This window comes from Sphaeramia orbicularis, chromosome 17, assembly GCF_902148855.1.
Source record: "Sphaeramia orbicularis chromosome 17, fSphaOr1.1, whole genome shotgun sequence".
Lineage (NCBI taxonomy): Eukaryota > Metazoa > Chordata > Actinopteri > Kurtiformes > Apogonidae > Sphaeramia > Sphaeramia orbicularis.
In genome coordinates this window covers 50562620-50577595 of record NC_043973.1, presented here as the reverse complement: position 1 = coordinate 50577595, position 14976 = coordinate 50562620, and the positions used below count along the sequence as shown (strand labels likewise).

General features: G+C 37.6%; 1 protein-coding gene across 1 annotated transcript in view; it reads right to left on the bottom strand.

Annotated features, from left to right (window-relative positions):
* Positions 1–3034: 3034 nt before the first annotated feature.
* Positions 3035–14976, bottom strand: part of LOC115437552 (cadherin-18-like) — a 263744-nt gene continuing 251802 nt past the window's right edge. Inside the window, exons 9-10 of the mRNA XM_030160788.1 lie at positions 9491–9760; positions 3035–5424 (exon numbers count right to left, since the gene is read on the bottom strand). Of these exons, the coding sequence (XP_030016648.1) occupies positions 4769–5424; positions 9491–9760 (926 nt within the window). The 3' untranslated portion in view covers positions 3035–4768. The remainder of the gene's footprint in view (positions 5425–9490; positions 9761–14976) is intronic.

Here is a 14976-nt window from a genome sequence, read left to right as displayed (position 1 = left end):
TGGAGACTTTTCACAAACACAAGCTTTTCCAGTTCGTAATCAAATGTTTTAAACCCAGTGATGAAAGTGAGGAAAGAAAAAAAGACCCTGAACTTTTCTGAATGACTTCAATGAGTAACAAACCTGGTTTACTTGTCTTCCAGACGTACTGCGACAGAAAATCGCCATTTCTCTCGGTTTCCTGGAGCCAGGTCCACTTGAACTTATGTTGGATTCCTGCCTCACACTCCAGTTCGTCCCCACGCTGAAGGAGCAGGAATTCTGACTTTATTTCACACAGTATTTAGACCAAACACACTGGCGGTAAAATACTCAAAGCGAATCCGCCATCTTGTCTCCAGAGACACGGAACGGACCGTGTGTCATCAACGGACCAATCAGAGCCGTCGATACAAGTTCCGCGTTGTAAACAAGCATCTCATTGGTCGAGACGAATGGAAAAGAAAGCAATATGGCCGCGCCCATGAGACGGACCCAAATAAACATAATTTACACTTTTCGGAGCGATTTTTGCCTAATTTTCTGGCTGAAATGTTGCCAAACCAGATGGAAATGATCCGGACACGTTTAATTTACCGGAACATATGCTCAGTTTTCAGAAAAAAAACAGATTTCTGGCAAAAACCGGAACAGTTTCATCACTGTAAACCACAGGTGTCAAACATGTGGCTCGGGGGCCAAATCCAGCCCGCAAAAGGGTCCAGTCCGGCCCATAGGATGAATTACACTGAAAACATTAACAATCAATGGTGTAAAAATCATTTTAATTCAGGTTCCAAATACAGACCAATTAGATCTCAACTGAGTCAGATCAGTAAAATATTATCATAATAACTTATAAATAATGACAACTGCAGATTTTAACTTTGTTTTAGTGGAAAAAAGTACAATAACATGAAAATGTTTATGTTAATAAACTATCCTTTTACAAAAAATGTGAATAACCTGAACAAATATGAACAACGTGAAATGCCTTAAGAGAAGTAAATGCAGTTTTACCAATATTCTGATTGTTATTAAGTGTTTTGTGTATTTGTAATTGTAATGTAAGTTGTAATGCACGTGTGTAAATGATAATCTGATAAACTGAGGCAGAATATTGTTCAAATTGCACTTGTTTTTCTTAAGACATTTCAAGTTGTTCATGTTTTTCAGATTTTTAAGGAAACATTGTAGATGTAAACATGATCATAATGTAATTTTACTTTTTTCACTGGTATTATTTTACTGGTCTGGCCCACTGGAGATCATGCTGGGATGAACGTGGCCCCTGAACTAAAATTAATTCGACAGCTCTGTTTTAAACGATCCTTCCTAATATTCTGTTGGTTTGACCTTTTCATAATCAACAATGCAAAACCTGCTGAAACTGACACTGCAGAAAATAACAATTTTCGGTAAGTTTCACTGGACATAATCCATGGTTCTTGCAAGATTCTGTGCCTTGGGGTTTCGGGGGGGTGCCTACCTTATTGTCAGAAGGCCCGTTAGCCAGAAAATTAGTTTGGATTTAGTTCATAAATCTAACCCTTTTCTGACTGACGGGCCTTCTGACTAGTGGTGGGCGGATCGATCCAAATATCGATAGCATCAAGTATCAGATCGATACTTGCCTGGTGAGATCGGTACTTTAGTTTCAGTTTTTCTCTTCTATGCATAGTGGTATACCATGTGGTTATATTCTATTTTCAGGCTAAAAATGAGACAACTGCAAGCTGAATAATTTGTAAAAAGCCTATAAGGTACAGATAATTTAGATTTAATTTTTGTATTGCAGTTTCTGAGCACTACCTGAAAAAAATGATTTGTTTTAATTTGTTTTCCGGTGATCATTTTGTGCGCTTTGTTAATTTAAGAAAAAATTCCAGACATGAAAATGTATGGGGGAAAATTTTTTTTTACTGTTCTATTATTTCTGAAAAAAAAAAAAAAAAAACTTATTTTGATAAGTATTTTCTATTTACTTTTAAACTTTGCCCTGATTCTGTCCTGGATTTTAACTATTTTAATAATAAAAAAAGGAAACATCGCAAAACACTTTAAGGTCATGAAAATTAATTGGCATTTAGCAATTTGGATTATGCATCCACCTTAATTGTTGAAACATATCGGTATCGGCGATACAGGCCCTTTATTTACTTGGTATTGGATTGATACAAAAATATGCAGTATCGCACACCACTACTTCTGACAAAAGGGTGCCACCCTTCGGGGAGTGTCAAAAATGTGTCACAATATCACAGCCGCTGTTGGATGTGTAATAGTGAATATTAAACACAATGGAACTTAAGAGAAAAACATGAAACATTCATGTTGCAGAGTTTTCAATCAGCTGTTTGTCAATAATGTATTATAGAATTCAGATCTGGGTTGAGATGAAAGCTGGCATTGATGTTTCAGTGTCAGGACATGTTAGCAATGTTTCCAACTTAATAATATGCAGCTGAAAAGAGATCCTTAGATTATAGATAAAGGGCTTGGATAAAATGATTATTTTATAGCCTTCAACAGTGCAACCAGAAAAAGAGAAGAAAAAATAAGCAGACCTCAGTAGAGTTAACTAAGAATAGCTGTACATTTGTCTCTGTCCGCTTTGACTGATGAAGACAAATACCAAAATGTAAGTCTATTTCTCACGATAAAGTGATGGAAAATCAATTGCTGCACTCCACTCTTTCTGTATTTAACGATAGATAAAGAGGTTTATCTTGCTCAATTGAAATGTATAATAGAGTGTCATCGGCGTACTTGAAAAGATTAATGATATTTTGCCTCATTTTGTGGCTCAGTGAAAGTTTGTGTTCTGATGTCTTTATCTAAGTGGTGGTTGAGGTTTCTCTAGGGACACTAGAATATCTTTAAATAGTTTTTGGGATTGTTTTTACTTTGCATTTCCATGTTTTACTTTTATGGATATAATTGCTTTTGTATTTGTTTTTGTGCTTGTTAATATAAAGCTTATTGAAGTGAGACTCTGAAAACCAAATTGTTTCCTTCTGTGTTGTTTCTTGGTGTCCTTGCTGTTCTTTTTTTAAAATGTGCAAACAAATCAATACCAAATAAAATAAATATGGTTTGTTTCGGTGTCAGGGAAAAAGACTATTTCCTTTTAATGGTCACTGTTAATCTTTACAGATCGGTGGTTTGTAGCCTCAGAGCATGTTCCTGAAAGTAGAATCTGGTTTAGCTGTCCTTATAAAAGTGGTCAGTTGAGTCTCCTGTGTATAAATCACACCTTGAAAGTGAAGGCTGACTTCTTGCTTTTTACAGAATTTGTACGTAAGAAAAATGAATCTGTTTCCAAATCAATGTTCAGGTGAATTCTTTGGCCTTGTCTCAAGTTTTTTTTTTTCTAATTTGTGTGCTTTCCAGGTTGGAACATCAGAGGTTTTCGACCCGGTCACCAGAATAAATTGTAACCTTTGTACATTCCTGCCAACTGCAAATATGAATAATATCAATGTTATTAGAAATATAAGGATCTGCCACTTTTTATTATTTCCTCACAAAGCAGGAAGCAGATTGGATAGTAGCCACCAGAAACTGGAATTTGGTTCTGATGACCATTAGTTTTTGGGTTTAGGCTATAAAGGTGCTTTGGTTGGATCCAGTCCTTATTCACCCCTGTAGTTTTGACCAGAATATTATGAAAATTTAGAGTGTGAGGTGTAAATATTGAAAGAACTTAGATTTAAGGAAAGATCCAATGTCAAACCACAATGTTTTAACCTTTACCACACCTAAAAATGTAATGTGCACCATGATGCTAACTCCACTGACTAGTGAAACATTCATGGATCAATGAGAAATAAGTTTTCCTTGTGACAAAATGAAGGCACAGACTACATTTGTTTGCAAAACTGAAAGTGGAATGGAAACAAATATAATTGGCAATGCAGTTTCATTACAGATAAACGGCATTTCTGTTGTGTTTTTAGGGCTGTTTATAAAATCTTTGTGGTTTTTCTGAATTAGACCAAGCCTTGGTTATCTTTAAACCTAACCATGCGCTGTCAATATCTCAACATAATAATAAAATGTATAGTAATAGTTGTTATTATATCTTTTTTTTCCTCAAAATGCCATTGTCTATCAGTAGAATCCATATGAGACATATCTTGACTGAGCTTATATATGTTGTCGTGTTTGGCAGAAATATACAATGGCATCATTTTGATGACCTGGTTGTTTGTTTTGCTCATTATTTCTGGGTATCATTTCAATCATGGTCAGCATAAAAGTTCCTCTTCTGAAAAACAAACTTTAGTCGAGCCAAACAATGAGTGGTGACCTTGGTCTTGAACCCTGTGAAACCATATTCAAAACTCATTTGGTATTTATCTCCAGGTTTGCTCGCCAGTGTTTTGACATGCCTAGAATTTCAGCAACAATGTGGATTAAGACCAGAGTCTTATTTGCCATGGCTGGATGTACCTTTTTCACAAACGCACCTAACAAGCAGAGCAGAGGGAGCAAACTGTATGCAAATGGACCAGGCATTTTAAAACACTAGTTGTCTCCTAATTTGCATCTTGTCCCTCACTCTAACACCTGATACCCCCCCCCACAGCCTCCTATGTGTTTTTTCTCTCCTGTTACATATAAATGGCTTTTCTTATCCTCTGATTTCACATATCACATGTGTAATTATGCATTTTTGTACCTTGGTTTCACCGGCACATGTAAAAGCATTCTGCTTCAGGAAATCTGGCCCAAGGTGTTTTTTTTAACAAAAAAAGAAAAGGAAAAACCCTCTGATGGTCGTCCTTTAAGAGTCAGGGATAACCTGGTCTGTAGCCAGCTGCTCTCCGATAATTTGTTCCAGAGTTTGCCTCTCTGGCTCCCAGTCTTCCAGGTCAGCATAATTTAACTCAGGGAAAGCAGCGGTCAGCCCTAGAGAGCTGACTGATCCGGCCAAGGACCCGTGGCCTTCGTAGGCGTATGTTTGGAGGGAGTCATACGGTGGGCCTCGTGTATCCGAGTCTGCCTCAGCTACCTTCTGATGGATGATCTGCTGGATGATATCGTGACCGTCCAGCAGAAGCGAGGGCGCCGACTGGCTGATCTCTCGAGGGACGCAGTCAATGACAAACCATGCTGGTTCCGACTCCGGACTGTAGCTCCTGTAATCCGCCTCCCGCGCTTTTCTCCTCCGTATCACCACAATCCCCTCTTCCTCGTCTTCTTCGACCTCCTCCTCTTCGTACGGACTGTGTCCACGGTCACAGTAGGTGTGGTACTTCCTGCGCGGCTCGGAGGCCTTGGGATTTCGAAGCGCGGTAATATCGAAGGCTTCCGTGTCCTCCTCCCCACCTCCTTCGTCGTCGTACGTCACCACGTTTTCTCTGATGTCCTCTTCAGAGAGAATCAGGGGCTCTTTGCTCGCTTTCTTATTCCGAAGTTGGGTGAAAAGCATCACTATGGCTGGAGGAGAGGTGAGAAGAAAGAATATAGAGGATTCACACAGGACATGAGAAAAGTGATCATCATTTTAAAGAATCAGTTCAAGAGAATATGTCGCTGTTCTTTTGTGTCAGATCTACTAAATGATGTAATAAAAAGGGACATATGTCTGCCCAAAGGGGTTGTATGTAATATTTATTCTCCAAACACTCAACAGCAGGAGGAAGTCAGGACCAAAACCACCAACAAATAAACACTATGTGTAACAGGGTCAATTATTTCGCAGCAATGTGGGTATGTAGGTTGTGTATTGTTTATGATTACATAAAATCTGTTCATTTTATTTCATTTCTTTTGGTTAATACCTGACATTATGGGCCTCTGAGTCAGTATGTGGAACTTTGAATTTGAGTCTGTTCCCCAACGAGTAGTTTACAGCCTGACTCTGCCCACTATAACTAGAGTTTTCGTGTCTTTACCTCTTCCCTTTTGTTCCAGATCTCTGTGGCAGAGGTAAGCAGCCGTACAGTTCATGAAAGTTTGTGGTTTAGCCTCTGCCAATTTTATTTTTTTGTATGAACTGGCTAGTTTGAACTGTACGAGGTGCTTATGATGTGCTGAAATACATTTTCGTATCATTTGGTTTGTGCAGGGGCATGTTCTACAGGGGTCGCTGACCGGAAGTTTTTGTTTTGTGCCACTTTTGTCAGCAATGAAAAAAAAAAACAATAAACAGAGACTGCCACCAAAGTCGTACGTGCAGGTCTCATCCTTAAAAAAACACAACGCAGAGTCCAACACCACCGGTTACACATGTATCCACAGACTTTATCACTCACTGAAAAAGGCATAAAGTGTGTTGTTTACACACATCTATACTATAGTGCAGTGATGTTTTCTCACAGCTAATTGTATTTACAGCCATTAAAAATAACACTGTGTAGGTTACTGCATCAGCTGATAGTCTACATTGTAGTTCTGTTAGCCTATCACGCTCTCGGGTGAAAATGACAAAATTTTTTATCAGATGTGCCTTTTGTTTAGATGGCAATGGTATTTTTGAGGGTTGAAAATGCTAAAAAGTGAAACCATCTTCCAGAGTGGAAACCTTAAAAACGCTCCACTCTCACGTCACCGTCTAAAGGGTTGAAAACACAAAACTGCATTTTCTTGTTGCGCAGAGTTTAGATCACAGGCATGTGCCAGTACAGGAAAACAACATGTCGGATTCTTTCCCTGTGATGGACCTTCAAGTTTCAGCAATTGTCATGTATCTTTATAAAGAGTAGTAGAGAGCAGAGAAGGAAGAAGCTCTGTTTCCTGTTTTGTGATTGTATTTCGTATTAAGGAAGAGAAGTACAAAGGTTCTATGCAGGTGCTTGGTCTGGGGGTTGTGATGCCACCTTGTGATGAATATGACAGTTCACACACTTTTGCGTGTCTGTCTGCATGCAGATTTTCCCCCCAAAACACACATTTAAACATGGAATTAAAGGGAGAACACAACGCCACTTTTGTGTTTTCAGTCCAGATTGTTACCGTCTAAGCCTCAGATATTAGACAGAAAACAGCCACAGTAAAACCACAAATCACTTCTGTTTTCTGTACTGTTTGTGTTGTCAGTAGCTGCATTAAGATTTGTTTGGAATCCTCCAAACAAGGTCCGAACTGTCACAGTTTAGTCTGAACCGTGGATCAACACACAGTGAACTTAGTAAGTTTAGTAACATAAACAAAATGTCAAAACTTAGAAGAAATGCTATGATTTCAACATTAAACTCCATTTGCTTCTCGGTTTTATTGCTTTGTCACTTTCTTTGACTCTAAAAGTTGTTTCTTAGCGGTTCTCATCCCATCTCTTCGCTATCTGAGGGTTTGGTGGAAGGCACTGAATGGCTCAGTTCTCCCTCCCTGTGTGGTCCCATAAATCTGCCGGACAGTCGATGTAAATAGGTTTAGTTCTTATCTCTACAGTCCAGTGCATTGGCATCTTTGATGGAACTTCCGAGCTCTTTATTCTGAACACTCAATGACACCTTTAGGTCATGTTTCAGTACTTTGAAGAAGAAATATTACATGTAGCCCCTTTAACCAACATGTCCTCACATAGCTGTCTCTCAGAAATCATTAGTAATTTAAAACAAAGGCAAAGAAGAAGGAGCTCCCTGACAACAAAGGGGATCAGTGACCGTTCATTAGATGAATCCATTCACAGCTCGTTCATGTGTCGATCTGGCAGCTGATAAGTCAATTAAATGAGCTGCTGCTTTCCTCCAGTGACAAAACACAGTGAATCCACAGAGTCATACAAAGACAAGGAGACTTATTTGTCACTCTTTTATAACGGACAAGAGCTGATATCTGCCAAAGATTTGTTTTTTTGTTGCTAAGAAACAGTCACTAAAGGGATCTTAGAGGTCACTGAATCAAATGAGAAAATTGTGCAGTTGGCAGCACTGCTGCTAACGTGGCTGTGTCTGTAGGCCACTGTGGAGAAGACCAGTGAGACAAATGGTCTGAAAGAAACAAGAGTCTGCACAAAAGTGAAACAGTTTTTGTTACTTTCTTATAACACAATGAGAAAAGCTTAAAAATGCAGAAATGCAATTGATCACAATAACACTGTCTTTTAATCTTCACATGCTGTGTCAGCTGGTAGTTTACATTATACCTCAGTTAACTTAGCACTGTTTTTAAACAGAACAGTGTATTAGTCATTTGTCATGTCATCATTAAAAGGGTTATATGTATTATTGATATTCTAACAGCAGGGTATCCTAAAACACACTTAGAACTACCAAAACCACCAGTGAATCAGTGCCATGTGTCCACAGACTGTATCAGTCACTGAATAAAGTTGAAAGCTCATTGTTTGTCATAGTGTCATCAAGTTTTCTTTTTCAAAATAAAACTCATCTGGTTATTTTGACAATCAGTCAAAATCCCACTGTGTCTTATAATCTTCATGTGCTGCATCAGCTGATAGTTTACATTATAGCTCTGTTAGCTTAGCTCTGTCTTTAGACAGAAAACAGCCACAGTAAAAACACAAAATGCCTCTTTTTTTTTCTGGATAATTTGTGTTGTCAATAGCAGCACTAAAGGTCTGTTTGGAATTGTCCAAACAAGGTCAGAACTGTCACTTTTTAGTCTGAACCATGGATCAACAAACGGTAAACATAGCAAATATAACAACAGCACATAACAAGTGGTTCCAGGCACAACAAACCCCGCCCCTCGCACATATTGAGGCTTATTTTGGCATCGATCCATCTGATGTCATCATGTCTATGCATGTGCTGATGTCAGCATATCAATTGCCTCTATATATGTGTCAAGTTTGAAATAAATTGAAACAAAATGGATGTTTTTATAGACATTAGAAATTTCGCCCATTTTAAGTAAATGGGAGAAGAAAAAAGATTTAAAACTTCATAAAAATTGGAACTTTAACCTACTTTTCCCAAAATGTAATGACGTCTATTCTGGGTCACTGGCAATCTATAAATCCAATTTGGTATGAATTCAACTGATAGTTTTGTTGCTACAGATGTGAAATTTTTCCCATTATAAGTAAATGGGGAAAGAGAAAAAGATTTTAAAAATTCATAAAAAATTGGAACCTTTACCTACTTTTCCCAAAATGTATTGACACCTATTCTGGGTCAGTGGCAATATATAAACCCAATTTGGTATGAATTCAACCAACAGTTTTTCGGCTACAGACATGAGGAATTCTGCCCATTATAAGTAAATGGGAAAAAACAGATTTTTAAAATTCATAAAAAATTTTAACTTTGACCTACTGTTCACAAAATGTAATCAGACCTATTCTTGGTCACTGGCAATCTATAAACCCAATTTGGTATGAATTCAACCAATAGTTTTGCAGCTAGAGTGTTAACAAAGACACAAAGAAACAAACAAACCAAACCAGAAACAATCCCCCTCGCCTCCCCTTCAGGGGGGCGGGGTAATGACTTTATATCTTCATAAACAAAACTGAAATCCTAACCAGCCACAATAAAACTGCATTAGTTTTCTTATAGGTATGAGCAGTACTCTCCTCTTGCACTCACATACTTACCTAACAATATGACAATACACAGCAGTATGGCCACAAAAGCCCCAGTGCTAAGGCCAGCCGAGGACAGGAACGCCTGGGCCTGGCACACGTTGTTACCGTTGCGCCCCCTGGTGTTCCTCTGACAAACACACACCCTGATGTGGAGGGTAGCGGTGCTGCTGAGAGGAGGCTCCCCGCCGTCAGCCACCACCAGAACCAGGCTGAAAAACTGCTGGTCCCTGTCCTGACTGAACCCATCACGCCGCCGGGACACTATACTGGCAGTGTTGTCTGGGGAACGAGGAGTAGGAAGAGGAGGGTGGGTTGAAGACGTGAAGGAACAAAATCAGGACAATGGGATGAAAAGGTTGGAGAATGGGGAAGAATAATGAGAATAAAGGAGAGCAGATTGAGAAAACCAAACAACACTGTAATCAAAGACAACAACGCATTGCTCGGTAAATGTCTACATCAGTGTTTTTCAACCTTAGGGTCGGGACCCCACATGGGGTCACCTGGAATTCAAATGGGGTTGCCTGGAATTTCTAGTAATTGATAAAGATAAAAATACAAACTTACTCATAAAAAATATATGGTGATTTGACAAAGACAATCCCAAACCATAACAGACATGACAAACTGTGAGTCTGAAACTGCAGCACTGTGCTTCTGTTTGTGTGTCAAATGTTCACTGTGGTCACTTTCAGATGCTGCAGCTCTTTCATAATTCATAGTTTCAGTTCTTGTTTGTTCAGTATTAATTGTCCTCCTTGTAAATCACAGCTGGACTGACTGGACAGATCCTGACCAAGGAAAATCAAATTCTCCTTTTGTGCAGTAATCTACACCTGGATTTACTGCCTCTGTCCACAATAATAGACATTATACAGACTGAATGTCATCTAAAATTAACATTTATTACCAACATAATATAGAAAACTATTACATGATCAAAAACAAATTAACTGTAGCAAAAACGATGTCTCCATTTTGAATGTCTGGGGTCACCAGAAATTTTTAATATTAAAATGGGGTCACAAGCCAAAAAAGTTTGGGAACCACTGGTCTACTTTATCATCATTCTTCACAATCAAAAGCAGATACATGGCAGTATTATTATTCCATCGGTGAACTGATGAAAATAAGTCAAATCCTTCTATTAAATGTTTTGGTAGAGAACTAACTGAGGCTTGAAACAAAGTTGAAATGAATTAGTGCTTAATATTTTCCATTTATTAGTATGCTTTATTCATATTGTTTGAAATATTCTCTGGGTGTATTCAGGTAAAAATATCTGTTCAGTCGTGCCATCAATGAACTGCATGAGTCTAATTGTAGTTAAAGAATGTTTTCATCACTGGACACAGCTGTAAATGAAAAAGAAAGGAGTTTGATGCTAAAAATGCAGCGTTTATTCAATATGATGATGAGACGATTTCAGCATTTGACACCATCTTTTATATAGTACAATGATGTGACATTAAATAGACAGATAGAAAACAAAACGTATTACAACGTTTCAAACTGGAGCCTGGCTATTTGTTGTGTTAATCGAAGCATCTTTTGTACATGCATACAAGTACAAAATGTAATAGCATTCTGAAGAATCGACATTGTTTGCAGACAGAGTGCATGACCACATTCCGCTCATGTTGGGCAGAATATAGTTTGTGTTGATCCAACACAAATCTGCAAATTGCTGCCAAAACAAACAATCTGTGTGCAACCGAGGTCTGTTAATCCAATGCATTTGTGTGTTTTTTCTGTTATTGTGTCTGTGTTCAGTGCTGTGATGCATTTGCACTGAACATATGTCACAAAAAATATAGTGTGTCAGATTCCTTTCTGTGTACACATAGTATAAAGAAATGACTCATCTTGAACTCTGTGGTATGTGTTTTGTAAAGCAAAGTAAGAGTCAGATCAGCTTTTCTATGGTTACAAAAGATGGAAACTATGTTATAAAAGGGAAGTGGATTCTGTGTGTGTGTCTCAGCCATCACGCAAACTCCAGACAGAGCTGACTGCTGCAGTTTGGCATGAAAACGTATTTACGGTCAAGGAAGAGATTAGTGAAAACAGCAAGTTGATAGGACCAATATTTTGGGAGATATTAGTAATTTTGGAATACAATAGCCTTACAATCATGTCGCTATGACCAGAACAAGTAAGTAACAAATTTTTATTTATAGAGCGCTTTTCACAGACAGGGAGTCATGAAGTGCCTTACAGTGCAAAATACAATTAAAATACAAATACTAGAAAAACACTGAGAGAGCGCAGACCTCCGCCAAGGCAGATCAGTTCAGTATCAACACTTCCTGAAAATTTAATCAAAATCCTTCCATAACTTTTGGAGTTATTGTGCTAACAGACAGACAAACCCCGATGAAAACACAACCTCCGCTGTTCCTCGGCAGAGGTAAAAACAGACTTAAAATATGATGAATACATTAGATGCAATCAGTTGCAGCAGCGCTGAGTCAGTTTGGATTTAACTCATATTTTGCTAAACCCACTTTTCTTAGTCTTTGGTTCATTTATTTGTGTATTTGGACCCTAATAGTTCCAAAAGTTTGGATTTGAACCCTCCAGGTGCTGCAGAGCTATCTTTATATTCATTTTGGCAAAAATCGAGTGGATTTCTACAACCTGTTTGAATTCCTGCTTAATTTGTTACGTTTTATAGCTAGTTACATGACGACATTTGCACATATAATTTCAAGCCTTCATTTTTCCGAGTACGCCATAATTGTTTGTCAGCAGAAGCAGTTGTAGTAAAAACTTTAGAATACTTTAAAAGACTTGTCACCTCATTACCTCAAATCATAGTCATCACTGAAGTGGGTTACCTAGCAACAGATAAACAATAGGGCCACATTGCCATGTGCAGAAACAGACATGCCAGCTGAGAGGTTATTCAACTGAAAATGCCAGTGGAATTTACCAAGAAAGTAAAGAAAGTAAAGGAATGAACTGGATCAGAGGATCTAGAACCCGTGGTTCCCACAGGTCCAAACACTAGTTAACCCATAAAGACCCAAACATCCACCAGCGACCAAAACCATCTACTGATGTACAATATTTAATACCTGTCCTATCAATACATGTACATTTGGTGTAAAATACAGTTTGTCGTCTTTTCATGCTCAGCAGATATGACCCATTTGGATGTTCAGAGGCTCCATAGTTACCGTGGAAACAAAGTCATCTTCTACAACATTAGTTGCTGTTCCATTGACCCTCAAATTGCGGAAATATAACTTGTGCATAAAAATGGACCAAATGGAAAAAACAACAATTTCGCCAAAAGTCTCATTTTTCGATTAAAAATGTTTGTGCTGGCAAGAGGTGTTTTTTCCGGTGTAGCGCAAATGGTACATCATGCAAAACTGCAATGGAAAGAGCTTTTTTCTCAACTAGAGTCAGGTGAATTAAAAAAAACAGATGTTGATGGACGTTACAACAATTAAAGAAGAAGAAGAAACATGTCTCCTAACCCTAACCCAAGTGTGGACACACCAGGAAACCCAATCATTTTTTAATTTAGTACGAGATAGAGGGGGAATATATAATAATAATTAATATATCCGTAAATCAACACCATATTTACGTTTGTCGCCATGTTTATGGAATGACTTCTTGTGTCATCTCGCGATAATAAATAAACAAATCATTGCATTTGTGATTTAATGGAAAAACCAACATTACGTTTAGTAAATATCGGTAAAGTTTTGCGCAAATGTCCAATGGAAAAGCGACTAGTGATTCACCAATGAAACCCATGGAGTTGGATCAGTGACAGTGGATGGAGACACTGGGTTTATGTTCAGTTGTTGATAACTTTGTGGAAAAAGTCACTTTTGTCTGTTTTTGACATAATAACCCTCAACTTTATTCTGAGATTTTATGAACATCTACATGATTAAATATTAAATATATGAAAATACCTGAATTTCACTGGAAAAAAAAACAAAATAATGAAGATAATATTACAGTTAATGGTAATAAATGAATTAAGAAAGGTTAAACACAGAGAAAAATTCATTTGGGAACTGCCACAAAAGGAGCCCTTGGTCTTTATGGGTTCAGGTGCAGACATTTTTCTTTCCATGCTACAGACCAACTTGCTTCTTTACAACAAATCCTAAAAGATAAGAAACATTTTACTGCATGTGTACTGTGTGTAATCATAGAATGGAAAGTGCTTTTCATTTCCAATTCAACATTTCTGCCAAGGACATGCCCCTGTGTCCCCTGGCCACAGCATTATTGATTCTGTTTAGCGCAAACAGATAGAGGCCAAGAAAGAAACAGAAGCTAAACGGACACAGATAGAGCTGCTGAATACACATGAGGATGACTGTATCTTTACAAAGCGCTGTATATCCACACTGCCCTGGGGAACTCCGCGCAGACACAGGCCTCTCCCCATATATGTCTACATTTCCCTGTGTAGAATGTATAAGGATTCGAGCGATGCCCGGGGGTCTCGGCACAGGATATCTTCATTAACATTTTCCTGTTGACACATATGGAACCTGTGGGTGTGCACACATGTAATGTAAAAACACACACGAGGAAAAGACACTATTTTTACCTGGGAGAGATGTAAAAAAAAAAAAAAAAAAAAAAAAAAAGAAATATGAAACTCTTCAGTTTTGTGTTTTCATGTGATTTAAAGTTCAGATTTGAAGAAACTGCAGAGATGTCCTCAGAGCAAGGACGTACATATTACAAGGTTTCTTTTTGCTGCAGTTGGATTAATATTTGAACATCTGTGAGCATTTTTAACACTACATTTTACCCTTCATGTTGTTTTACTTGACTCACTTTTTGTATTATATTTGTTCATAATAATATAAAGCCAGAAACCAAATTATTTAATAATAAGTATCAGTCATATTATAGTATATAGTATAGATACGCTTAGACTAGGAAGGTTATTATTGTTTTTAATTATATAAGGAGAAGGGGTGGGAGTTTATAGGTTGTACTTCTTCTCACTCCTATTCGAATATGAATTATGTCTTATTTTTAAGTTTAAGTCTTTTGTTTATTTTCTTCTGTTTTGACATTGATATTTAAAATAAATATATCAATCAATCAATCAATCAAAAAAATAGTGCTAAAAAACAAAAATGATGATTATGGAATGTAAAATGAAGGTAAATATACATCACTCTCAAAAAAAATCTCATTCATGCTAAATTTCATCATCGATTATCGGCTAAAATGTGCTCACAGCTCTTCTTTGTGTCTGTGTTCATATTAAATCAGTCTCAGTGAATCCAAAGGAACTTTGTGTTGGTAAATGACAGTTGTTCAAATGGACAGGATTTCAGTTCTGTTCAACATGTTGATGCTCATATGAACTATGTTTTCAGCTCCAAAATGAACAATTTCAGCACAATTAATGCGATATTTTCATGTCACAAATGGACAAGTTCTATTTGAACTGAATTCACCTGAAAAACAAATCTTCTCCTTTTGGATTCCCCAGTTTT